The sequence below is a fragment of the Athene cunicularia genome (genome assembly GCF_003259725.1).
Source record: "Athene cunicularia isolate RWA chromosome 6 unlocalized genomic scaffold, athCun1 chr6_part1, whole genome shotgun sequence".
Lineage (NCBI taxonomy): Eukaryota > Metazoa > Chordata > Aves > Strigiformes > Strigidae > Athene > Athene cunicularia.
In genome coordinates, this window is record NW_020799105.1 from 18,247,533 (window position 1) to 18,274,623 (window position 27,091).

Genomic DNA, 27,091 nt, shown 5'->3' on the forward strand with positions numbered 1-27,091 from the left:
AGGGAAGTAAGTTCTGTGGCAAATTCTGCCACCGTAGAGTACTTTTATTCATCAGTATAACAAAACAAAAAAAAGTCTTCCAAGTAAAATTGTTATATTTTACAACTAGAGCCATACATACCCTCTGTATTTTATGTAATTGTCATGATTATCGATATTTATATGTTGAATTTTATTGTAGGTTACACAAGGAAAACTGGCAGCAATAATCACTGGTCTTGCTTTAAGTTGTTGGGATATTTTTGGTATCTTTGAGAATTTTATCTGGTTTTGCAGAGGTTCAGAATGCTTCTTGGAGATCTCCAATGCACCTTGGAGACCTTTTTTAGTTTGTCGGTTCTTTTTTCATAGCACAGCATTTTTAAGAATGCAAATGAAAGTTTCTGATGCAGCAGGCATTTTAATACCTGAAGCAATATTTTGTGCTCTTCTGTATTGCTTTTGGCATGTGTTTGTTCCGATTTTAAACCTTTAGAGTGAAATTATGCATATTTGTCACATATTTCACAACTTTTAGATATTTTCAGGTACTTAACGTTTTATGTTTATCACTAATTGACATTTTTCTTTTAGTACAGAGAAATAGACTTAATCAGTGTCAGATAATATTTTGGCTTGTGTCTCTTAAAAATGAATAGTTTTGGATACACAGTCTTTAAATCTTCAAAGCTTGACATCACTGAAAACTAAAGACTTGTTTACCCTTAAAATGGGTAGTAGAGATATTTGGCCACAGTTCCCAGTGAATTTGCTTTGCAGTCAGCGTTCATGTCCCTTTATTCAGTTTCTCTTAATTGCCCACAACCATACCAAATTTGTTTGAATTTTTTGAAGCACAGAGAATTATCTATAATACTTTTAGTCCAAAATTAATTAAAATCAATTTATGAGGTCCTGATGACTTCAGTGAGAGTTGGGTTCTGCCCCATTATCTGGACTGATGTCCTCAGCACCTTTTACATTCATAACAGACATACTTTAGATAACAACACTATAAAAACAGAACACTGACATCATTGAAAATGATCACATTCTTCATTGTTAGGCAGGACAATAACTGCTACAGCACTCTTTGTACCTTTATTGTAGCTGAATGAAATGTCATCATCTAAAGTGTCATAAAATGTACCTTAATAAGAGGTGTGTGAATAACAACAATTCTACCCAACAGATGAGCACTGATATACAAATAGCTCATGGCTTCTGGGGTTGGGGCGGGGAGAGGGGTGGTTTTTTCAGGTGATTAGAAAGGCAAAAACGTTTTGTGCCCTTGCTACTAAGTTAACAAAGCATTATATTGCCACCTGGCCATCTGTTAGGGTAAAATGGTTGTTATTTTCAATGAGGTTACTTTGATTATTATTTTTTTTTCGAAACTCATGGTTCACATTTTGCATATTATACAAAGGGGCATTTTTTTTCAATGTATTTTAGTTGAAATCTTGTTGATAAATTTTGTGTGCTCATAGCTAAATACCCACTTTCACTATTTGTTCATGGATGGTAACAGTTATATTTTATACATTGTTGAATTCTTACAGAGGCAGCTACCATTTTTTGCTCAATGTTAGGTAAAGCAAACCTACACAGTTGTATTTTCCAAGAATCAGATTATGTTTGCTTACAGCCAAGATGCCTTGCCAGTTATTTCATGCTCACACAGGTGCACTCTCACCTTTCCCGTGTCCCTCCCCAACTGGCATATGCTAATGTGGCCCTCTCTGTGCTGCTGCTCTTCTAGTGGCCATAGCATATATTCACGTTATCTTAATTGCACCAGAATGATTCTATAATTTATTTATTCTTAATTAGTAATGTCATGAACAGAAATAATTGCCTTTCATCATTTATGTGTAGCACATTTCATGTGCTTTGAGACAGAATACCTTGTAGTACCACTTGTTTTTAGAGACAGATACACAGTATAAAGATTTAGATACACAGCGTGTCAGCTTATCCTTGAGTATAATTCTGTTGTCTTTGGTCAAGAAAAACTGAGGATTAATATATCACTGTAAATCTGTATGTCTTGTGCTGGGAATATTGCTTTTGCTATTTTCTGTAGTTGTGATGACCAAAAACATGCTTTAGATATACAGGAAGTATAAAATTATGATTAAGATTTTAAGATTATCAAAATTCTGTAAGCAAAGCCAATGTTTCCTCCTACTACCCACAAAGAAGAAATACTGCAGATGATCTACGCAAGGATTGCATTCATTTTCTTTGCAGATCTGAGCTCCTTTGGTTTTTTGAGGATTATACAAAGTGACCGTATGTGGAATATTGCTACCAGCTTGCATTCTTTGATAAATCCAGACAGGCAGAAGAATGCTGGTGGCAGAAAGTCTAGGATACTGGAGTTTCTTATGTTTAAAACAAAACCTGGAAATTCTAGCCCTTTTGAGACACAAATGTCAGTGGAATTAGAACACAAGTTACTGGATGAATGTGTTTCACGTATTAAATATCAAACGATGATATCAAATACATTTGGCAATAAATTAAAGGTTTCCATTCTGTGATTTTCACAGATCTTCTGTAGTATACCCATGTAACAGCGATACAAGCAGAGAGATTTCCATTCATAATTAGAACCAGAAAGCGGTCTTTTTGCACAAAACATCTGAGTGGTACTGAGAGGCTTTTATATGCCAGTAGACTGTTCCAGCTGTCTCGTAGCTTCCAGCAGCACAACAGTGGTAGGGGTCAGGGTCTGCCAGTTCAGACCTTTGCTGTTCAGCAGACGTGAGCTGGTATCATTATGCAGGCTGTCGGTGCCAGTCTCAGACTTCACGGGGTTTCCTGTCACTCTGAATTCCTGTCGCTCTGGAATATCACTCCTGAACTGAGGGAGGAACTATGAGTACTTCAAGGAATATTGTCTAATGTATGACTTCACAGAACCTTCTCACAAATTTTTGCCTAAGGAAATGTAGACTATCTGATCTTTCTCTGTGCTGTCTGTCCTCCCAAAATTTGTAATCCATTGGTCAAGGTAACGCTGGACAAAAATAAAGGAGAAATCGTTAAGAAAATTAACTTCAACAAATGTCAGGAAAATAAGTGGATGATTAGAGGACAGAGACCTATCCTACTTCTTTTGCCGAGGGAGGTACCAATGTTGTGTTTGTCACTAGCCAACTCTGTACATAGATGCAATAACGGGTCCCTAAGCACAGCAGGACTGATAAAGAGAACCCAAGGGAATCTGATATCTTTATGGGTGAAGGAAGGTGAAGAGTCCAGGTACAAACCCCACAAATCAAAAAGAATCAAAGCTTCATTAGTTCTGCTATAATGTAATTTGTGTGTTACACCTTTAATTCTGTCCAAATAGTAGGACCATAATCATACAGGATATTGTGGGTTTTGTATAATAAATATTCCTGAAAGTGTAAAACCAGACCTCGTTTAAAGTCTGTCTCACAACATACACGGCAATTACTTAAGATTTTTTAGGTTTTTCACTTGCAATAGGTAGAGAGGACTTGGAATGGGATAGAATCTTTTGTATTTTAATGGAGGTACTTTCCATTACTATAACAAAAATTCTTAATCTGTTTTTAATGGAAATGCATGCTAAAAATTTCATCTCATCATCATAGAGACATTATAATCTCGTTTACTTTGGGGCTTCAAATGCTGTGAATTGGTCTTAGCCTTCATTTCCTTGGTGGTCTTGATCGTCCTTTGCTGAAAGGCATTGTCAGCATCAAAGCCATCACAGATAGTTTAACTTGCTGCTGTGATTTCCTTGCATACATCAACATTCTAGGACATCGTCTTGCTTATTCATCTGGGACATCCCGTATTTCTTTGAGACATCAGAAGGAATCTGACATTAAATCAAACTGCTGAGTAAACACATAATATATTTTGGAAACATTTAAGTTGCTATATAAATTCATCAGTGCTTGTCATTAATTTCACCCATTCTTTTTTAATAGTTGTCTGATTTATCAGCTTTGCCTTTTCTCTGAAACTTTTTGACTATATGGTCTATTGAATTTTGTTTCCATAAAATATTATAATGATGACTCTATAGATTAATTTTCTTTTCTAGCAAAAACACATTATAACCTACACCAGAAAAATTTTGAAAGAGATATCTAAAATGAAATACAAGCCTTGTAAATAATACATATTTTTTGTAATACGAAGTATATATCTATAAAATTATGCCACATTCAACTCAATTTTACCTTCTAGAATAAATACCTGTGAGGAAACATCCAACTTTAATTTAGCTAACTTTCTGTGTCACCAGCAAAATACGATAGGCAGAATCACAGTATTCTAATTTGTATTAACAAATATTATTTGCTAAAAAGAGAATACTAGCAACCTTCAGTCCAGTGTAGAGCTGAACATCAAAGCGTGAACGTACTCTTGCATTTGTTATCTGACGTCTGAGACTTAGTGTTGCTGACATCTGGAATATTTTCTCAATGTGTTTGTATAATGTGTTTTTCTCTCTCTCTCTGTTATTGATCATACATCCATTTGCCATGCAGTCAGATTTTCCTAAATGTTTGGAGCCTCAGTTTTATTTTACCTTCCTCTCTCACTGCAGCAATTTTACATTTGTTAAAATTTTCCTCAACAAACAGTGGAAAAGAGTCAAAAGTTCAAGAGTAGACCGAAGACAACCACCAAGGGGAACTATTGCGTATGGAAAATGTAGCTGTGGTTGTTCATTTGGATTTAAGTGAGATTAAGTTTGTGTTACTTCTCTCTGAGCGGATCTTTAAGATAATAGTTGAGTGGTATTGGCACAGATCGACAAAGATACATCATATCTGCCTACACAAGTGGGGTAGAGGTTAAAGAAGCATAGTTCAGTGTAGTGGGGGCAGGCAAAGTCAGTGTTGCTATTCAATGAACAATTCAGATCTTTCTGTTGTGTTGGGATATTGACCTCTTTCACTGATCCACTGAGGAATCCTTTCATCTACTCTGTGGATAATCTGGGTTCCTATTGGGGTCAGTGTTCTGAGAGACACCCATCTAGCACTCTGTTTAATAGAGATTGTATATCAGTTTTGAAAATTTTCATCCCTTTGAAACATTAGTGAGAATTTACATTGTATTAACCTGCTCCTTTAAATTAGTAGGAACATTAACCTGCATATTTTAATTATTTGTAACTTAGCATCCACAGTGAATATACAAAAGAGTGCTTATAACATTTACAGTAATACAGATTTCTATTTATAGTTTGTTTTATTTCTGTTAGGAAATATTTTCTGTTCTAATGGTGAGTATAATTTACTTCAAATTTTGCAAGCATGCAAAGTAACCTAGTTTAATGAAAATTTGCAAGATTTTAGTTTGCTTCACTATGGTTAGTTTTAAATTTCTCTGAAAGCTTAAGGTAGATTTTGTTTACTCAGCTCCTTACTTTTTTCCCATGCCGTTGCTGAAATCTCGTGGGCCAGATAATCTACAAAAGCCCAGCAGCATATCTGCTGTGATAATAAACACTTAGATTCCCCAGTCAGATTTTATTTTAAATTACTGTGACAAACTCTGCTCTTGAATAAATGTTTTTATTTAAAATGTGTCATTTGTACTGAAGTCTTTTATAACTGAATCGTTGAATAATCATAAGACAAGGCCCTGAACTAGCAATAGAAGGGTCAAAAGAACATGGTCAATAATTATGTGATCATGTTGCGAATTCAGGCAGCAGGCTTTCTACATTGCCACAGTTTATCAGGCTTTTCTGTGCGATGGACAGAATTGTAGCTGACACAGCATGTGTGTTAGATTTCTGTCAGGAAGCTTTAACAGAGAAATGTATTCCAATAATGCGAAACATAGCACATAGGGAGTCCAAACAAATGAGTTCAGTTTGACCATTGTTGGGTTGGAAGTGTGGACTGCAGCAGCCTTAAGAACAGATCTGAATGGCAAAGAGTCTGATTGTTATATGATTACAATCGTTTACTGCTATAGGCTATAAAAATTAAAAAGGTCTAAGTGCTTCTTTCAGACAGAGATGCGGAGACTAATTTTACATGAATGCATATCCTAACAAGATTAGCTGGCTTATTCAGGCGTATGAATTGCACTTCTGTTCTTCGTGTTAAACAAGCTCGTATCATCCGAGCCACTTGGAGCTTATCATGGTCTCAATCAGGCCTGTACTTCCACTCCGTGTTTTCCCTTCGTCTCACTATTAGAACTCTAGATCTCAGAGGTTTTGCCCGGTTTCGTGTTGACTTTTGCTGGTTGTCCTCAGTTTGAATTCTTCATTCTCTACGCTTCTATTTCTTTATTTTTAACATATCATTCTCCTAACAGCTCTGTGTATAATGCAGAATGATGTCATAGTTTAGTAACACTGTGCTAACAAAAGACTAGAAACGATCCATTCCTAACAGCATTTTCTACATTGCAGTATATACTATATTCTTACCACCTCAGTGGTGCTCTTAGGAAACCACTGTTTCTACAGCAATTATGCAAGCAACAAAAAATTAATTTCTGTCATGGAGTTAAAGATTGATTTTTATATGTTGGCTAATCTGTTGATGGTGAAACGTTAAAAATGACTAGATTACCAGAAATATATATAAAAAAATATAAATTCTTCTGAAATTTCTTCAACTTTTAAGATCAAACACCATGTGCTGCTTCATGCTTTATGAAGCAGTCTGACTGAAAAACCATTAAAAGCATTAATACCTTTGTCATTTTAGATGTATTAAAACCATCTGTAATACATTATGAACAATATATTTTTAAAGGGAGCCAAACCCCATTTTTTTTTTTGACAAATTTGGTTTTCCTTTTTTGTTAATTTTAACTTTTACAGTTTATACCTCACCTTTAAATTAATTTATCATGTATCACATCACAGGAGTTGGAAATGTCATATTTTTAATATATCTTGAAAACACCTATTCAGTTAATTGAACTTGATTTTTAAAATAATCCTAGATCAGTAAATGTATGGATAACTAGTATTTTCAACCTTCCATTTTTTGCCACTATATGTTCTTACAAGTCTGCATATACTTTTAGTAGTAGCAATAGCAGTCATGAACGTGTACTTTAGTATCTAGAACCTAAGAAAGGCTTTGCTGAGGTAGCTGCTTTACATAGAGCCTGCCATTTTCCAAGCCTCTTGTGTAAACCTGTGTGTATGGATGTATGTGTGCCCACATGTGTATTTTTCTGCTGTTATAAAATTGTCTGGGTGCTAAACTGTGCTGATTTCTCATTTCCTTTCTGTTTTTGTTTGTTTGTTTGTTTGTTTGTTTTTTTCCTAGAAAAATGATAAAGAAATTGCTTACATTATTTAAAATTTCAGGGACTTTATATACAAAGGGAAGAATACTATAGCTTACTAACCCAAATTTTTATAACAAAATTCATATGCAAGGAGGTTTCTGTGTTGCATGTTCATATTACAGCAATAACTTGATAGCAATTATTATAGGCATACTGTATAATATAATACTAATTTCACATTAGTTTCATCTGTTTACATTTAATTGTATTCTTTTGAATACAACTTGAAATCTTGGAAACGTCTTGTTCCTTTGCCCTCTTTTTATTATTAGTTCCTCCTTTGTCATTTGGCCAGACTGTGAAAGTTTAAATCTTAGATCTTATGCCTTAAAAGAAACATAAAAGAAGCAGCAAGCTGACTAGATAATACGGGAGAAAATATAGAGGGAAATAAGTAAGGTAAAAAAAAAATTATATATGAGTATTGGAAACAGCATTAAAAATAGTAATAAAAAAGGAGCACAATAACATCTAAGTCAGTGTTAGATTTGCCTCAGAAAAATTGCTTCAGTTTTTGACTCTCAGATAGTTTTTGAAGTCTAGGAAGAATATATTAGTAATGCATTCCTGTTTTATGTGAATGTGGTTAAATATGATATTGGACATCATTTTCAGGACCTAGATAGAAAACATTTTATGTTCATCAACTTTCTTGAGAAATTAGTTCTCGACTAGTTACCTCTGTGGTGTAACCTTCCCTATCAATTTGATGTTTGACAGTCAACAAGTAGACTGTTTTTTTAGTTACACGGTGAGGTCTTCTGTGACACTTGCCATGTTCCACTGCTTGTGAACCATGAGAAGCAGCGAACTGCAAGCACAGATTTCTGAGATACCAGCTGTCTGGTAGCCCATCCGAGAACTCCTTTAGAAACTGGTGAATGCAGCATCCCAAACCACCAGGTACTCTGGCAGGTCTAAGGCCAAATGCCTGTACATACTGACTGTACATAACATGACTATACATATTATAACCAACACCAGTGTGGTATTGCCATAACTCTTCTCAAGTGAGTTTTATGTATTAGGAAAAAGTTGCTCCATTCTGCATTTATATGACTCTTTCAAATGGTCTTCAGAGGCAACCAAACTGAATATCCAGGTCAGCTGGATTTTGAGATGAGACGCCCTCCATAAGGGGACATCAAGTTTACAACTTTGTGGCTTGCTTTATGTTTGGTTTTGGGGTTTTTTTTGTTTGTTTGTGTTGTTGTTGTTGTTGTTGTTGTTGTTGTTGTTTTGGTTTTTTTGTTTGTTTGTTTGTTTTTTTTATCCATGATCAGCAAAGCACAGCTTTTATTGACTTCATCAATAAGGTTTTTGTGTACAAGTATCAGCGTATCCAAGTATCAGCATATCCAAGCAATAAAACTTGTCTCCTATGAAGAGACAGCTGGTAAAACAGACTTGTGAGTAGTTCCACATTCCTGTTAGCCCCAGCAGCACTGCAGTCTCAGTATCACAAAGCCATATGCCAGGCCTACTGACGTAAGGTCTGAACTCAGGCACTGTAATTTCTCATTAGGCCAGAAACCTGGCCCTTTTAGTAGGCTTGCCTTTAGAAAGTGAAGTTGTCTTCTGCGCAGGTGAATGGGTTTTCAAATATGGTGTCAGGGACAAAGCAATCACAGAAATCTGTTCCTGTCTTGGCTAGAATGAAGGTGCAGTTTGCATTGGGATGTGGGAGGGGGATCAGAATTCAAAGAGGAGACAGTGCAAGCCACACACTATGCACAAAATGAAAAATAAGTGCAAGGGCAGGTTTAAAACCCCATACTTTCTTCCAGTTTCTCTATATTCTTCTGATTGAGATCCTGCATATTGTAGGTCTTGTTGAAAAACTTATGGGCACATAAGTGACTGAAGCTAGAACCTTTGAAGGATTCAAAGCCAGCCTGGAATAGCGCTCAGACGTATGTATGGCTGCGGTTTGATGCACCTGGCGGTCAAAGCCTGGGTCAGTTACGGTGGATGAAGAGCAGCAAGAACAGAGATACCATTCGGGCAGATCTTAGGATTGTCTTTCTTTCCTTCATATTGTGAGCCTGTTTGCTTTCTGGCAGCATCCTCACCCACTTGGGCTTTTCCAAGAGTGGAAAAAAAAAAGGAAAAAAAAAAAAAAAAGTTCTGCGTTATTCAGAGCTGTTAGTAAACAAGTTATCATGAAAGCTGGAGATGAGTCAGCTGCAGAAAGAGACATATCTTCTTAGTTTTGGTGTAGCCCTATGCTGACATGGGTCTGCTGATTTGAGACTGAATTGTTTTCTTTTCATGAAGTTGCACTGTATCATAGGCATGTCTTGCAGAATAAAACATGTCTCTGAATCTTCTGCCAGGCTTTAGCAAATGCCTTATTATAGCATTTGAAAATGCTGTAATGCTGAAAATGCTGAAAAAGAAAATGTGCTTTGTTGCCTTATGTTGCCCATCGTGACATGTTTAGATAGCCATCTGAAAGCCAGATTTTCAACAAACAAATATGTTAAAAGGCTACACAAATATGTAGACTTTTTATGAAAGAAGTATCATGAAAAGGGTCTGTTAAGGGGAATCCTATCCAACTATGTGGACATAATTTTTGTTTAGCAGGACAATGGCATTTGCTAATTAACTGCTGTAAATTCCCTTTACGTTCAGTTGCCTATCTGCTGGCTTGGTATCACAAAGGCAACCACATTCAAAGTTCTCAAAAGCCAGCTGGCTGCTTTTCAAATGTGCAGCCTTTGAAATTGATTTGAAACTCCTTTGTGCAGTAAAACAAATGTAAATTGTTGACGTACTGATGACACTGCACATACTGCATTTCTGTGAAAGAGCAGAATCAATTATTTTTCCTTCCACAAAATGAATCACCAAGATGTAAACCTAAGAAGGATCTTTACTGGCTTGAGTTGAAACATTAGATTAGTTAGTGTTTTTCCAGAGGTGACATTTATGATTCACATTTTCTGTTGAGCTGATTCATCTTGTTTCTCGTACTTTGAATTATTTCAACAATTTAGTAATAGATTTCTAATTCACATAATTAATGTAGAACACAGTTATCTTGAAGCTGATTGCTTGTATTGAGATGCTTGAGTGGATGAAGAACTGTCTTGGTTTTGGAAGCTTGAATGCATGTGTGTGCATTCTCAGGTGGCTCAGACAAGGCAGTGCAATGATGCGATTAAGCACAGTCCTCTGTGGCCAGCTAAAACCACATTTTCTTATCATTACATGTAAAAAAGAATCTATCAGCATGACTCAGTCAGTAGTTCATTAAACTGTCGGAGTTTATTATTATTCCTGTCCTGAGGTTATATCCTTTGATAGAACCTACCACTTTTCTGGTTCTGATGCTCCAAGTTATTAGGAAGTTAGAAAATGATAATGAAATCTTCCTTTGTGCAGAATGTTGTTATAGCCTTATCTGTGCCTTTTTCCTTCTCAAATCCCATGCAAGGTGATTTTGGTATGCTAAATTAGATTAGTTAATCCAAGTCTTCACACTGTATGGCTGCTACCTTGGGATGTTCATTAAGGATAGCTACCAAAATATTTGCCTAAATACTAGCTAGCTATTATATTTCATTTCAATTTCTGTACTGCTGACCTATAGTGTTGTGACAAAACTGGTTATTTACTTCAAAGCTGAGGAATGTCTGTATTACTTGGATGAGCTGTGCCCTCAATTGTTCTTTCAAACTATTCTGTAATGGTTGCATAGGTGATTTACCCATCTTCATTTCTGAAGTAAGTCAGGAAATCACGTCATCAGTTGTATCACTAGTTTTTACTTCTGTTATTTTGTCTTGGGTTTGGGTTTTTATCTATATGTATCCCTTTAGGCTTATAGGAAAGGATGAACACTGAGAAAAGCAAAAAAATCTTCCTTTTTTAAAATTAATCTAATAAGCTAGTGAACACATATTAATAAGACTATTTATTTGGCAGAGACATGTAATGTTCTTGATAAGAAAGGCTCATTTTAAATTGTGGTCTCCAAAGTTAAATATGTGGAAGATTCAGAAAGCTAAAGAATTTTTTAGAAATTGACTTTAAACATCTTTAACAGAGATCTAGGTCTGAGGTAGCAATCAGCTGCATGGCTGAATTCCTGCTGCTTACTGTACCTGTTCAGAACCTTGGGAAGCCTGGGGGCACCTGCTGCCAAATGAGGGGTGAGGGTATGTGTCTAAGTACATTTGGTACCAGCCTCTGTCCCAGCGGCAGTAACCTTGACTCTCTGAGGACACCTCCAGCTCTCCATCCCAGCACATTTTTTTTTTTTTTTTTTTTTTTTTTCAAGTACAGGGCAGCAAGAGGCTAATTTGACATTGACCTCCTCATCCTTAGAGTGACAAAATGTAGTTGTTCTTACCCCGCTCAGTTTTGGCATTGAGATAATGCAGAAGATGATTTACTTAAACCTGTAAAGCTTTTGAACATGCAGCAATACTGTATATGAAATGTGAGGCATCACTTTTAAGGTACCTCCAGCTGACATATATTACAACCACCATACTGCCTAATGTAAAGGGTAATAGAAAAGGTTCCCTCAAAGGTACAGTATAGTAGGCAGTCAAATACAGATCTCAGCTCTGAATCATTGAACTCTCAGCCATATCATGGCTGAGCTTGCTTCAGCACTAATACTTTGTGACATGTGAAGGACAGGAATAATCTTTCTCAGTAACTCTAGTCCACGCATGGACTTTATTAGAACTTAAACATGCAAATAAAGATATAGATATGGTTTGCTGAACTGGTATCACTTATGGTGTTTGTGCAGTGAAGAATGATCACAGCAGAGGATGTGAAACCCTGTTTTAGCTCACTCTTTGTTCTCCTTCAGCTAACTGAAAAGAGTTAAGGGAGCCTTGCAGTCCTGTACAGTTTCCTGGCTGTCACTCAGGTGGGTAGATGAGAAAGAACCCACTAAGACTAAATTTCTCCCTGACTGCCAGTGTGTCGGGAGGACACAGCAAAGAAAGGAGCCCATGAGAAATTTTTTAATCCTGCAGTGTCATATGCCACCTTCTGCCTCATTTAATTAAACACATTCCTGTCATTTACATTCTAGGAAAAGATATATAGAGCTGAGGAAGCTGGAAGTATTCTTTATGTTAACTGTCAGTTGTAAAAACAATGGAGATCTTGACCTCAGCAGACCAGGCCTTATTGTTTCTCTTCATGTATAAGCACGTAGTTGAGAGAAACAGTTTTTCCTTCCAAGTATGTTTAAGGTCAACTTGGAAAGGAAGAAAGAAAGGTTGGAAGAGATAAAGTGGAAGTTTGTTTAGCATAAGCCTCCTGCTATTTATTTACATACCATATGCTTCCTCATGCACATTTGCACCGGATGATTTTATTTGGATAGACAACTGAAACATCAAAAAAGTAACAACAGTTTTTGCACAGTGTGAGGCTTCTATTACAGCAGCTTGCCATCCACTGCTAAGTTCACTTCTCAGCTGAGCAGTTTTGAATGCAATACAAAGAGAGAAAGCTGGCACTTAGTTTCATTGTCACAATATTGAAAACCACCACAATTCATAACCATGCTCATTTTCCTTCTTTGAAAGAGTTCCACAGCTTCCAATATCATATTTTAGCTCAGCAGCCTAAAAAAATACACTTGCGCAAATAGCCTGTCTGCTGACTCGGTAATAATTTCTGAACCCAGTCGCCAACTGCAACTGGATTGCTTAGATATGATGTCCAAAGTCCTCAGTTTCTACAAAGTCTTGTGAAAACTGACAACCATTTAGAGGAAGGAAGAACAGATTTGTGAGAGCAAGGCCCCAAGAGAGCTGAGCTTTTAGGTGTCCTGTACTCTAACAAGCCCCCCAGTCAGGGGATATATATTACCCAAAGCATCAGCATAACCCCAACACTGGGCACAAAACAGAACCATGCACTGGCTGCACTACGTGATGTTTGCCCAGCTAAAGTGGTAGCGAACACAGCAGGGAGGAGAAGGAGGTATCTGGGGAGGTACTAGGAGTATAGAAAGGAGCCAAGAAGCCCTAAAGTGTGGGCATGTAGAGATTTTAGGCCTGTGGATTTGAGGAGGGTTTAAGAGTGATGAAGCTGAAGGGTTTGGTTATGGGATAAATGAAAAAAAAAATTAAAAAAAAATCTATCAGTCTATCTTTCCTTTCTCCTGCTTCCGCTTCTGTTTCTCTGGGAACTGCCAGCAAGAGATGTTTTGGTATCTGTGCCTGAGAGTGGTGGGACTTTATGATACAGGAATAAAGGCATTGAATCCAAAAACTTCATGTTGTACCCAAAAGCATTCAGATTTATATTGAATAGATAATTTCTTAGTGTCCAAATGTGTTTTCTATTTCTTTGAACATACCTGAAAGCAATGGTCAGTTGAGCATAACAATATGTTTATTAACAGAGAAGTATTTAAAAATCTTTGTGAAGGGAAGAAAAGAAATATAGGTTATTTGGGTTTTTTTGCATGAAGGAGGACAAGCTAGAGGCATGGAATGAAGTAAAAGGGAAAGAAGGAAAGCTTTATACAGTAGCATAATTAAACCATTAACAGATTATGCTGAGGTCTAAATGGATACATGATTAATTTAATTTTCCTGAAGTGGGGCTCAGGTCTCTAAAAGATGTCAAAGCAAAGCTTTAGATACCCATTAAACCTACACAAAGAAATACTGCTTTGCAAATGTTTGCCACTCCAAGTTTCAATCCTGCTTGTCAGCTGAAAATTAACAACGTGCACAAAAATAGTTGCTAAATCAGCATCTCTGGGACTTCCTAAACTCACATTTAACTGAGCAACCTGATTTTTTTTTTCTTTTGCATGTAAATTAGTGTGTTTTTCCTTGCATCATGAGGAAGACTGACTAGTACAAAAGGGAAGTCTCGTCCTGTGATCCAAGTGCCTCAAGTCCAGTTTCATAAATGAGGGATGTTTGTCCTACTGGCTAAGTGAATAAAACTTGTGCCTGCTGTACTGGAAATTGAGGTTATAATCCTAGCACTGCCACAAGTGAACACTGTGCAACCAAAACTTTCTGTTTTGTAAGGTATAAGAAATGAGACCCTTCAATATGAAGGGCTCTAAGTGGACAGAGTAATCAATACCAGTCAGTGGCAGTGCTGAGAGGAGACCACCTGTCCTCCCACTGGAGGAATCCCATCTTCCAGGCCACAGGGATGACAGTAATAGCTGCTGTTACAGTTTCCAGAGATGTTATTCTGTGTCTCTGATGAAAAAAAATGTTTAGTAGAGGCTTGAAGCATTCTCAGGCTTCAACACAATATTGACAAATATATTTTAGACTCATCATTCTGCAAGAAAAAAAAAAACAAACACAAAAACACACCACCTTGTCCCACTGAAATTTATGTTCAGAAGATCAGCCATTGCCCATTCTATCACCTTAGGGAGCACTAAATTCCATCCAATTAAAATAAATACTCTGAAATAACGATGATAATTATGGATACATCAACTAGCTGATTATGTAGGCTCAACTCTGTAAATGCCATTAATGTGCACACTTGCATTACGTGACTCAAAAGACCAGGATGTGTCATAAATATTTCTTATTTCAGACACATTAAAAAAAATTACACTTTCCAGCATGACAGAGGTTTACAACCATTTGAGTCAAATTACCTATTATGTCACAATGCAAGGTTTCATTCTGCAGGGAGTTAGAGTGCTTTTGAGGCATTTGCATCCATGTGGTAAAATCAGCATACTGAGAAATGCTTTATATATTGGTTCAATGTTGGTGATCAAATTAAAGGGTTTTTTTTAATGTTTCTTTCGAAAGATTAACTTTTTTTTTTTTCTTTTAGTAAGAACTAGCAATACTGTATTAATATAACAATATAAATTCTACTGGTGTAAATAGAAATTCAGTTTATATTGTAGAAAAGTTTTGCAGTTTGTCCTAAGAATTTATTTTGTGGTCATGCAGACAGATGTAAACATATATATAACGTTACGAACATGGGCAATTCCATTGCTTTCGGTAGCTCTAGTTAGGTATTTGCTTTCATGTTTTGGGTTTGCTGACTTAATGAAGAAATTTTATTGGAGTCTGAGGAATATGGATTAAATTAGTATTATTCTCATGCCAAAAAGTCTTTTCATCTTGAAATAGTAAACCTGTTGAGGTGTCAGGGAGCAGCAGTAAGAGTGGGCTGCCCAGCAGGGGAAGCTGAGCTGGAGGCTGAGGATGATGTATGTGTGACACCAGTACTGGCACAGGAGGAGCAGAGTAGGGCTGGTACTGCCATCAGGCTCAGCCACCACACAGGGCATGCCGGGCAAGCCTGCGGTGACAAGGGTTGAGCCATGAAGACAAGTCAGCAGGGCAGGGTCAATCTCTGCAAGGTCCAAGGCCAGGCACAGGTGTACCTACATGCTAGTTCAGGAAGGACCAGGTCCTGGGCTTAGGTGCAGCTCCCAAGCCAGGGCCACATGCCCCAGGCTAGTGTAGCTCTCTTCTGGGCCTAGTCCCAGGTCACACAGCTGCCCCACGTCAGAGCTGACCTTGGACATGGGCCGTTGAGCGGCTCGGAGGAGCCAGAAGACATAAGGCTCAACACTACGGTTGGCGCAGCCACTTACTTATGGCAATAGCTGATAGCTCTCAAAGTGTTCAGATTGCATACCTAAGTTACAGCGTGCAGATGTATTGTCTGTTAAAGAACCTTTTTTTTTTTTTTTTTTTTTTGTAAGGCTGAGTATTACAAGCTATGTCTATGTTAGAAAGTAATTCAGCACCCTGTGGTACACCAGTAGAAGCAGCTGAAGCTCCTACATGTCCGTTGTATGGACTTCAGGAGATTTCCAGCCAGATTTAGTCTGCTTTCCCATACCACGCATTCCTACCCTGGGTATGGTTCAGTTTTCCTAAGGATCACTCATACATAGCTCAGGACACTTGCAGACCCATTGGGATTGTAGCATTTGCCGTGCACACATCAAAGAATTTCTTGTTTGGTTTCCTCCAAAAAGAGCTCAGTGCACCAGACGTTCCCTGTAAACCTAGCCAAAGACGGAAAGAGGGAATGTCAGGGGGGATTAGTTTCAAAACCACACTACTGTATTTGACCAAAATACTAAGGTTCTTTCTTGATATGTTCCACTCTCTCTTCCTGCCTTGCCAACTCCTTTCCGCTCACCTCTTGTAAAAACTTCTGCAACACTTCCATCCAAGATATTTATTCACAATTGGACCTACAGTAAAACATCTTGAACTTGACATCTCTGCCTCTTTTGAGTTAGAGAGTATTTGGGATATAAACTTTATTTCTGTTTTGTAGTTTTCACCACTGCTGTGACATGTAATTAAATAGTAGTAGTAAAGATCAATACATACTGTGTTCTTTGTAGCAAAAATGTTTTTCTGCAGTGCCATTTTTTTATATTAAAAATAATTTTACTGTGAAAAAATTGTTATAGATAGGTGCCAACAAAATTATTTTTAATTTTTGCTTTTGGCTAAGAGCACAAAAAGAAGTCTTTATTTAAAATCTGTTTTATGGAAGATTTGAGTGTATGCCTAATAAAGTTCTTTCCAGACTCCTATCCTATATGCTTAGTTCCAGATTGCAAAGAATTTTGTCCTGAAGTTATAAGCCCTCTGAAATAGGGACATAAAAGGGTAGCTAACAGACCATTAACTATAGGGGTAGTATCAAGCGTAACTTTAATGTCATACAGATCTCACCTTTTAGAAAGTTTCAGTACACAGTGATGTGAATTTTAAGTGTGTTAGTCAAATATTTCTAACACATATATGGTTCGACTTAAACAAAAGAAAAATCTTGAGGTTTTTTTCCCCCCTTACTTTGAGTGAAATACCACCCCAAAATGCAAGAAACAAACCTTGAAAATTAGCATTACATCTTTACTGGATGCAAAAGCTGAAAACTGAAATAAGGAAGTTACCAAAAGCTATTAAGTATTTTTAGGTCTACACAATTTAAATAAAGATCTTGGTTTTTTTTAGAAATCTCAGAAGAAAATAAAGCTATTGTATTATTGTCCTTACCATAAAAGAATGCTAAATTAATTTAGGACTCAGAATCTTCTCCCTCTCTGAAGACCTCTTGTCTGGAAGAAGTAAAAACCGAGAACACACAATACTAGCTGCAGCTTTCAGATGAACCTCAGATCACCTGTCATCTCTGTCAAACTTCATTTTCCACTGCACTAAGTGAAGAAAAAAGTGGTCACTGTAAAAATGCCTTTAATATGGCAGTTTCAAGTATCATTAAGCTCTGTTCCATCTGCTTAAAGAGAATGTGGCCATGCAATTGCTAAGAATGTTGTTACAGACCAAGCAGCCAAGCACGTAGATTTATCATATGGAGTCTGAAAAAAAACCCCAATCAACTCTGTTGATGTTCTACTGCTCTTTGTTGAATTATTATGGATTAACTCAACAAGTTTGTAACTTCCTAATTTAGTGTTTAATCCACATAGAGAAGATAAATTCGCAGTTGAAAATCAGTTTTTTAAACTATCTGGTATATAGTTCATTGTCTCTTGTGGACTCAATAATTAATATTTCTTTAGGAACTTTTAAATCTCAAAGACTCAAAACACTTTACAGCAGTAGTAGGTGTCATATTTTACAGGTTAAGACAGAGGTGTGACAGTAATGTCACAAAAGAAATGGCATATACAGTGAACAAGTTTAAGATCTCAGTGCTGTTTACTGAACCTTGTTTCCAAGTACTGTCTCTGTACTACGTTTTTAGATCCTCCTATTCTTCTCCACTCTTCAACTCTTCACTTCTATTTCTCTTTTGTTCAAGCTGATGGACCCTGAACACTTTTGAAAACCCTGTGTTAGGAAATTTAAGTGTAGCGTTGCCAACTTAAAGAAAAGGAAAGGTCTTGGAAAGGATTCAGGATTGACTTTGTCAGTTGACTCTACTGTATATTTGATTTATTTGTCTCTCTGTTACTTTATTATTACTTCCCTCCCCACTTTGCCAAGGAGTAAGGAAGGCTTAGTGGAAAAGGTGAAAGGAGGGAGAAAACAGATTAAATCAAATGGATATTCAGGAAACTTGAGATGCAGCGTTCCTAATAACTATCCCTTAAGACATCCTTTTTGCTGGAGACATCAGATGAACCATCCCATTTGTTCTTTTCCTGCATCCAGATCAACATTTTAAATAGATCTAAGTAAAAGCACAACATACCCCAAGTACTATGAAATGTACTGTCAACATATTCTAGTGTGCTGCCTGGAAATATTCATACGTTAAAAAAATCGAACCGGTTTTATTTAAGGGTGAGATGTTTTGCCATTCTTGGCAAGGTCAGTAAGTCAGATTTGAGTTTGAAGTATTTAGTTTCAACTTCTCTGAGTAAAGAGAGAGCCAAAAAATTTGAATTAAAACATTCAGGAAATGTATCTCCATTTATATACATGAGCAAAGGAATAACTGAAGCTGTTACATCCCTTTTTAATTTTTTTTTTTTCTCAAACATTTCACAAAATATAAGGAAAGGTATCCTTATATTTTTAATGTTTAGTATAATGTAGTTATAAATGATGGGAAAACATTTTAGGTAAAATAGAACAGAAACATTTGTAGTCACATGCTCTCCAAGATTAAGTTTTTTACCAAAATAGTTAAAACCAGTAAATCTAATAATATAATAGAATTAATAGATAATGTTAAAAACCCAAGCTGTTCCTGATGCTGCAAAAATCAGTTAAAGTAGCAACATATACATAATTACTATCACTTCTGAATAATGTGTTTATAAGTGTATCTACATGCATTCGCAAATGTATTTATTATAAAAAAAAAAAAAAGAAGCATAAATAGAAGCCTTTTGAGTGCTCAGTTCTCACTTTGTAATGATTAAAAAATGGGTTTGGTTTGTTCCAGAGTGCTAGTTTATTCCTGGGAGTATTTCATATCATATTGCATAGCTGCATTAAAACTTCTGTTTCCTGAATAAAACGGTGGGTTTATAATCCTTTTTAGAAGTAAACATTCTTGTTTATAAAGAAAATGCCCTATGTTTTGCCATGCAAGAAGAGAAGCAGCAAGAAGAGAATGTTGAGTTCAACACATATACATATAGCACATACCTGGTTGGCTGTAAGGAGAGTTATAATGTCTAAGATTTTAATGTTATTTTGGCCACAGATTAAAGTTTTCCCTTGGGTACTGAGGCTGAACTGTCCTTCTGTTAAACTGCAGAAGAGTAGGTATCTGTACACCTCCAAGCATGTATATTTCAGCAGAGTGCTTGAATTTGCAACACTTTTATGCTTTGGATTAAATGCACTCATCAAAATAGTTAAAGAGGAATTGTAAGCTAAAGTTAGCACTGGTGGGAAGATGCAGTCCTTCTTTGTGTACTTGTCATCTATATAAGGTGCAGCACTGGAATTTAATTTTCTGATTTTAAAATGAATATTTAATTAAATTACTTTAGAAATACTTATGGTTAATGAGAAAACTCAATTTGCAGAAATTGTACTCTTGAAATACTTTTGTGACATTCCAAGCTTGATTCCTCATATGCAATTATTATGCAAATATTGCTTTGGCAAATGACCTTTGCCATGAGTTGTTTTATAATTGAGCAAGGTTACCGAATGCTGTAGATTTTTAGGTTTTTGGTTGGTTTTTTTAGCAGTGGTTTCTGTGACAATGTTACACGTAAGACACAAGGACTAATTGCTGACAGTAAAAGCCTCTGCAGTTGTAACTGATGCTTTTCTGTGTTTTAAAATGTCAGGAAATGAGACATTTAAAAATATTTAAAATTTATTAGTTAGTGTTTCCTGAAATATAGTTGCTATGGATGGCAGCTCATCTTCTCCAGTAAATGTGAGAACTGTGATTGTGTCCAGCTTTTCTTTTCCAGCTGTCACTAGCAGAGTGTCATAATATTTAGAGATACGCTCTATACCTGTCAGAGTTTGTTACAGTTCAGTGATGCATGATGAAGTGTGAGGGACATAGTCTTCCTACCCTACTAACAGTATAAACGCAGTGACGATACTTCACAATGACTCCTTGTTCAAGGTCAGTGCAAAAAACTGCATCTGTAGCCTTCAACAACTCATTAATTGTCGAGTTCTAGAATGCAAGGCCAATTTCTTTAACATGTCTATAATTTTATGGAAATATTCCTAGGCATCTATGAGCCATACAACAAACTTTTGTAACAAGTGCAATTTTTCCCTACAACTTCTCTTTCAAAATGAACTGATTTAATCATCTGAAATTATTTCTTTGTTCAAATCCTTTGAAATTAAACATGATAGCATTAAGCTTTTGCTATTTTACCTGAGGATTAGTCCTGCTGGTATTTGAAGATATGACTGAAGGGGTACCTCTGACTAATACTTATTCTGGTAATTTTTATAACACTTTGAAAAAATTAAAACTTGCTAGCTAAGGGATTATTATAAGCATATAAGAATAATATACACCTAACTCATTAGCCTTATTCTTCTGTTTTGCTAAAATATGCAATTTTAGGCCTTTAACACCTCAGGTGCTCTTGGCTTATTTTGTGCGTGTCATTTAAACACATGCTAGTGTGAATTATTCCATTAGAATATTTGCATGTGCTACTTTTCCAGCTGCTAATTATCTAATAAAAATACTCGCTAATTTACAGATGTTCTGTTACTGCACTATTGTCCTGAAACCTTTTTTTTTTTTTTCCTCCTACACCTTTCCCTGGAAATCACAGGGCCATAAAGGAAGTATGACTAATTGCATTATTAATGGCATATTCAATTGTTTATATCATTGGAAAGACTTCTTTTTAGTTATTTTTAATCTAAATAAATACATACACACACATATTTCAGCTTTCTGTTAAAGATCTACAGCTCCACAAACTTAAGCAGCATTTTATTTTTATAGAAAATGCTGTTTAAATAATACAATAGAAGAAAATCCTTTACACAAAACGGTTTCAGGTAGAAGGCATTTTTGAAAATCTGAGAGAAAAATTTTATGAAAAACATCTTTAAATGACAATAAGGATGAAAAAGCTTTGTGTATTTTCTGAATACATCTTTCCCGAGATCTGATGAAATCATCTCGGTGGGTTGTGACTCCTAATAGAGCAGCAGCTGCAGCATTCACCAGGCTCCTGGGCAGCATCTCTCCAAGCCCGCACGTGAATCAGTGCGGCACGGACACCACGGTGCCACTGGGGCTGAGGGGGATGAGATCCTCTGAGTAGACTGTCTACCACTGCACATCATTCTCATTTCCAGGTGTTAAACTCCATAGCATTTTTTGGGGCAGTGAGGTTGTGACTCTCCTGATATCTTTATTCATCATTTGTCTTTTGCTTTGTATTGCTAGATTTGAGAGGAAGACATCATCTTTTCTTGCTGTGTTTTGGGGCAGGGTTTTTTTGTTTGGTGGTTGTTTGGTTTTTTTGGGTTTCTTTTTTTTTTTTTTTTTTAACAGTACTGAGTATAAAGGACAAGGAGAAGTGGGGTCAGACTGAAACATAATGTATGTTCTAGTACATATGATAGTTTATAAAGAGTCTACCTGAGACTAATAATGTCAGCAACTTGCTTGGTCAGTTTGTTTTCTGGGAACTCACATGGGACAATAACAAGGAAATGTGCCTTTACTTGCTCCAGGTTTTGGCTCCTCTTCTGTCACTTTAACCTCCAGGGCAATGCTGTATAGGAGATCAGGACTACAGCTTCCAACAAAGGGTTCCTTCACAGATTTGAGGGAAAAAAAGAGTATATATTTCATGCTTATGTCACAGAAGGAAGCGCAGATAACTACTGAGACCTGAAAAGGTAGCAAGATTGATTGATTTTGATGTACTTTTGCTTTTTGTTGTAATGTAGGTTAGTTCACCTATGCATCAGTTAATGTTGACATCAGAAGTTTCTGAATAACTTCAAAGTATGCTACACAGGTTACAAAGATTAGTTTAAGGTGTAAATTTTGTTGAAGAAATAAACTACTCTAAGCCTTGAAAACTTTACCCTGATCCTCAACATTTGTCTTGCTTGTTGAAAAGGAATCCAATATCCATTGTGTATTTTGCTATTTGACGTTAAAACAGAAAAGACTGAAGTGCTCTACAAGTATGAACTTAAGGTGTGTAATATTAGGCCTGAAACGTAAAGTCCTACAGTAAAGCTTACAATAATTTAGGGAATACATCAATTGCATATATGATCTTAATAATCACTTTTATTATAATCTATGAATCTATTTACCATGTTTACTCCTTTCCTTAAATATTTATCTAAAATATCTTTGGCTGGATAATTGTAAAGGGATCAACAGAAGAGAGACAAGAATTTGTTTGAGATTTGAAAAAATGCTTATACAGAGAAAGACTGAAGATCTCAATGCAGTTAGCAGAATGAAGGTTAAGAGGTGATCTGCTCAGAGTTTATCTCCTCTTTAGGGAAAAAATTACCAGCTATAAGATGAGTTTTTAATGTAGCAGGAAATGGTATAGCAAGATCCTATAAAGAGAAATAGAACTTCTTGAAGGTTTCAGGGATTCTCTATCACTAAATAAATGTTGTATGGTTGATGCATAAACTACTGGGGGCAATTCTTTAAAGTATGTTACGGATCAAGTCAGACTGGATCATCATAATAGCTCCTTGGTGGGCCATTGGTTTGGTCTTATGTAGGCATTAGAATGTCACCTTCTCTGAAAGTATTCATCATTCTTCTTTTATGCACATACTGATCTATTCTTGCATTTTCTTAGTTTATGAGATCTGATATGTTTCATCATGAGGTAGGACAGAGGCTGACGGGTCTGTCACGTCTTACTTGAAAATAATTGCAAGTGCCGAATAACTACATTTAGTTTGCATGTCTTCTTTTATGCTGCCTTATTGTACCACATTATAACCTATTCTGCTTTAAACTGCACAAACTCCTGCAGTCACATAGCTAAGGAAAATATTGGAATATATTTACAGTAGATTGTCATTAGTTTGAGTCGATCTCCTTTCATGAGTGAACTATGTATCGGCTGCCAGGTTATGTGTGGAACAATTTCATTTTCACTGGTGTAGCATAAAACCCTGCCATGCAGTGACAATTACTGAGACCTATATCCCATAAAATGTACTTTAATTTTTTTTTTTCCCTCTGCAGTGTTTAGTAGCAACTTAGACCTCTTGAGCACTTGGAGATTTACACTGAAATTATTGCTACCAAATTGTTTTTTTAAACATAGATTGCAAATCTTTTAAAGCATTTATTAGAATCTGTGTCATATGCTGCAATTAACTTGCCATTACTTGCAGCTGCCCTTTCCAGTGAAAAGATTAGAAGATGGGAATTTGTAATCGGGAAACCTCAACACAGCTGTCAAAAAAGACTTGGGATTAGTACAAGTAGTCTCAAGGGACAACTTGAAAGGCAGATTTGAACTGTGAACTTCTATGTCAGAATTTTGATTGCCAAGGACCCTTCTAGGTCACACAACAAGGATAATGAGTGCTACAGACTTAAATGCTCTTGGACAAAAGTTTATTATAACTGCACATAGAAATAGCCCAAATATGTCACAGTAGATTCATGGTTATTACTCAAACAATGCATTAATGTTGGCAGTCAGTTGAAATATGGTATGTATATAATAGTTTCATTTAGTATCACTTAAAGGTCTCTACTGCAAAAAGGCATGACCTGTCACTGATGTATGCAGCTATAACAAAATATGAGAGTTATCCCTTTCGTTTGACAAATTTCAGATCACTCATCTACTGTACAAAATGAGAGGAATGTAGGATAAGTTATAAAGAACTTAATTCACCACTTTGCTGGGTGGTTCTTATTCTAGAAATTCAGGTGATTCTCCCTGAAATCAGGAACATCAGAAGATTTGGTATAGTTTTTATTTAAATTTAAACAAGCAACCCTTTACTGCAAATGGAAAAAGAAAGTAGATTTAAAGGTTTGTTGTTTTGTTTTGTTTTTTGTTTGTTTTGTTTTTTTGGTTTTTTTTTGTGGTTTGAGGTTTTTTTGTTTGTTTGTTGTTTGTTTTTTTTTATGATGGCCAAAGATATTTCATTTGAAATAACATTCTGAGATGTATATGTAGTTTATTCTGGGAGTCTTAATTATTAAAAAAAAAAAAAAAAAGCAGTATGCCAAAATAAATACATAATCAGGAAGCATCTGTGTCTGCCATAGAACTGACAAAAACTAAAATAAATTATTGCTTTTCTGAAGGAAAGCAAAAGTTGTCTTCTCTAGTCTCTGCTGTTATCTTTGGAAGGAATCAGTGTTTGTGTTACTGTCGAGCTACTATGACACAGTTTTCAAACTGACTTATCATGGCATGGTGGTTGGGAAGATAGTGAATGTCACCAGTTCTCAGTAGGAATATGGAGAACAAGATTAGTGCCTCCATAAAGGGCAGTAGATAACTTTGTCATTGTAGTCGATGCTAGGAAGACTGTGAGTTTGTATCTTACCATGAACTCTGATAGCATCTGAAGTGACAGCAATGATTTCAAGATCTCTAGTGCTGCAGTTTTTAAATCACTGCAGAAATGAAATAAGGAAAGACTCTGGAAGTTCTTGGAAAAAAAGAAACAACTTTTGTTTTATATTTAAAAGAGCAAATGCAGTTAATCTGATAATGAAATCTATCGAGTTTGAGATTTTATTTCTAAAATGTATTCAGAATTGGAGCCCTATTGAGGAGACTGTATTGACTTTGTAATTCAGGATACCACAAAACAATGAAAGAAGAGTTTAATAAGGTGGAACTGATTGGGTTGGACATTCGTATACCTCTGTGAGAATTGTTTAATTGTCCATGAGATTGAGTTGTTAAATAAGCAGACTAATATAAACGGAGTAACACAAGAAAGAGAACTAATAAGAGATTGCAGAAATAATTTTTCTTCTAATATATAGTTCTTAATTATAGTGTTCTACACTCAGTGCTGTATGCTTGAAAGCTTACGTTTCATGTCTTTGTTGAAGGAAGCAAAATAAATGTTATTTACCAATAGCAGAATTTCTCTCATGTACATACATTATGTGCTTGACTTAAGATGTGCAAGAATTCCGGGACTAATTGAAATGCTGGTTGACACTGTAGGTACATCTGGAAGGTGTAGCAGAGAAAAGTTTAGGATGTATTTGTGATTATTTCACACACAGAATGAGTGGCTGACTGACAATTAGATGTCCAGATCAAGAATGCACACAGTATTGATTTTTTTATTCAAGTATGATGGTCTGTCTTTCATATGTTAATGTAGCTGTTCTTCCTCATCCAGCTGTGCCAGTGAAAAAGGTTATAAACTTGTTTCTAACCCCAGCTGCTCATTACTGCCGTCTGCTGAAGGTTGTGATGCTCTCAGCTGTGCTGAATGAATTGCCAGGGCTCACTTAGCCCGTTTTAATCAAAATGATCGGGGCTAGCAAAGATGCACTGTTTAAATCATTTAATATAACCTGGGGCTAATTATCTTTGGAAAAGAGGGTGATGATTGACTGGGTTGGCTGTTACCGTGTCTGGAAAAAGATAAGTGTCTACATCTTTTGATTTCTCATTGTTTGATTACTTCATCCAACTTAGTAACTGCTCAAGATGATCCTGGTCAGCAGCCGGCTGTTGTACTGAGGGCAGACTTTTCTTTAACTACGTTGGCACTGATCAGCCCTGCATATACCAGTGAGAACTTTGGCAGCGGGTCAGTTACAGGGGGATTCCAAAATGTATTTGTGCAGTGGTATACGTGTAGTCTGTGAAGATATTAAGGGTGGTGGTGGTTGTTCATCTAAAAATTTTGTACAGTAACTGAACAAAAATCTATGATTCTGGCTTTGCCGTCATTTGTTTACTTTAAGTAAGATGAGTTGGGGAGGTGGAAATGAAGATATTTCATTTATCTTGCTTCCAAGCCAGATTTTGTGCTTTCTGCAGTCACCATAGAATTTGAGGTAATAAGCGGGTTAAACATAAAAAGACTAGACCATTTTACATGTTAAGGGTTCATGATAGTTCTGGTAGTCTGATAGTTCATTACTTCTGTGAGGGGAATCTATATGACCCATATGTGGTGTAAACTTTAACTGGTCAGAGCCACTGCAGCGCAGTTAAGGAAGTACAGTACCAGGTGTATTGCATAGGTTGTGGTAGTCTGACCTTTAGCTTGAGGTACGTCTCTTGCATTGCACTGTGCCATCACAGGGAACAATCCCCTAAAGCAACATTGCAGTGGACATGGCAGATGAAGGCGGCACTTGGGATCATTGACATGCTTAGAACAAACTTAGTCAGTGTAAGATTTTATTCTTCATTGTCTATGATCAGACATGTAAGGAGTACCCAGAGAGTGATACCGATTTCTGCCCAAGGTGATTTCTCTTTATTGTGTACACATCCTGAAGAGCAAGGGCGAGATACATATCTTCCATGTGCCTCATACAATGTTTTTCTCCTAGAAGGTATGTTTCTCTTTATCCAAAGCTGTATGCTTCTCTGGAACCAGTGTCTTTGACAATAGTTACATTAGGGTTTCCTTCCTAAAAGGCAAAGTATGTTTTCAGAAGTGGGAGGATGTAAGTGACACCACTCAGCCTCACAAGAACATTTTGCCCTTTCTGAAAACAAATTTATAACAATAAAGATTTTTACTGATGCATTTAGGATACTGAAGTGCTATATAATAGCACTAGTCCTATAGGACTGAATATCTTCAGTTGATATTATAATCTATAGCATTAAATTTGTTCTTGACCATTCCATTTAAGTTAACCCAAATAAAGAAAGCTTGAAAACACCACGGGGGGG

At 36.3% G+C, this 27,091-nt stretch overlaps 1 protein-coding gene across 8 annotated transcripts in view; it reads left to right on the plus strand.

Moving 5' to 3' along the window:
• ATRNL1 (attractin like 1) overlaps positions 1–27,091 on the plus strand; it is a 518,966-nt gene that overhangs the window by 307,504 nt on the left and 184,371 nt on the right. Inside the window, exon 27 of one of the 8 annotated variants that reach the window (XM_026851058.1) lies at positions 4,577–4,615. The exons of the other annotated variants lie outside the window; for them this stretch is intronic. Within the exon in view, the coding sequence (XP_026706859.1) occupies positions 4,577–4,594 (18 nt within the window). The 3' untranslated portion in view covers positions 4,595–4,615. Of the gene's footprint in view, positions 1–4,576; positions 4,616–27,091 lie in introns of those variants that run through there. 8 annotated transcript variants of the gene reach the window in all.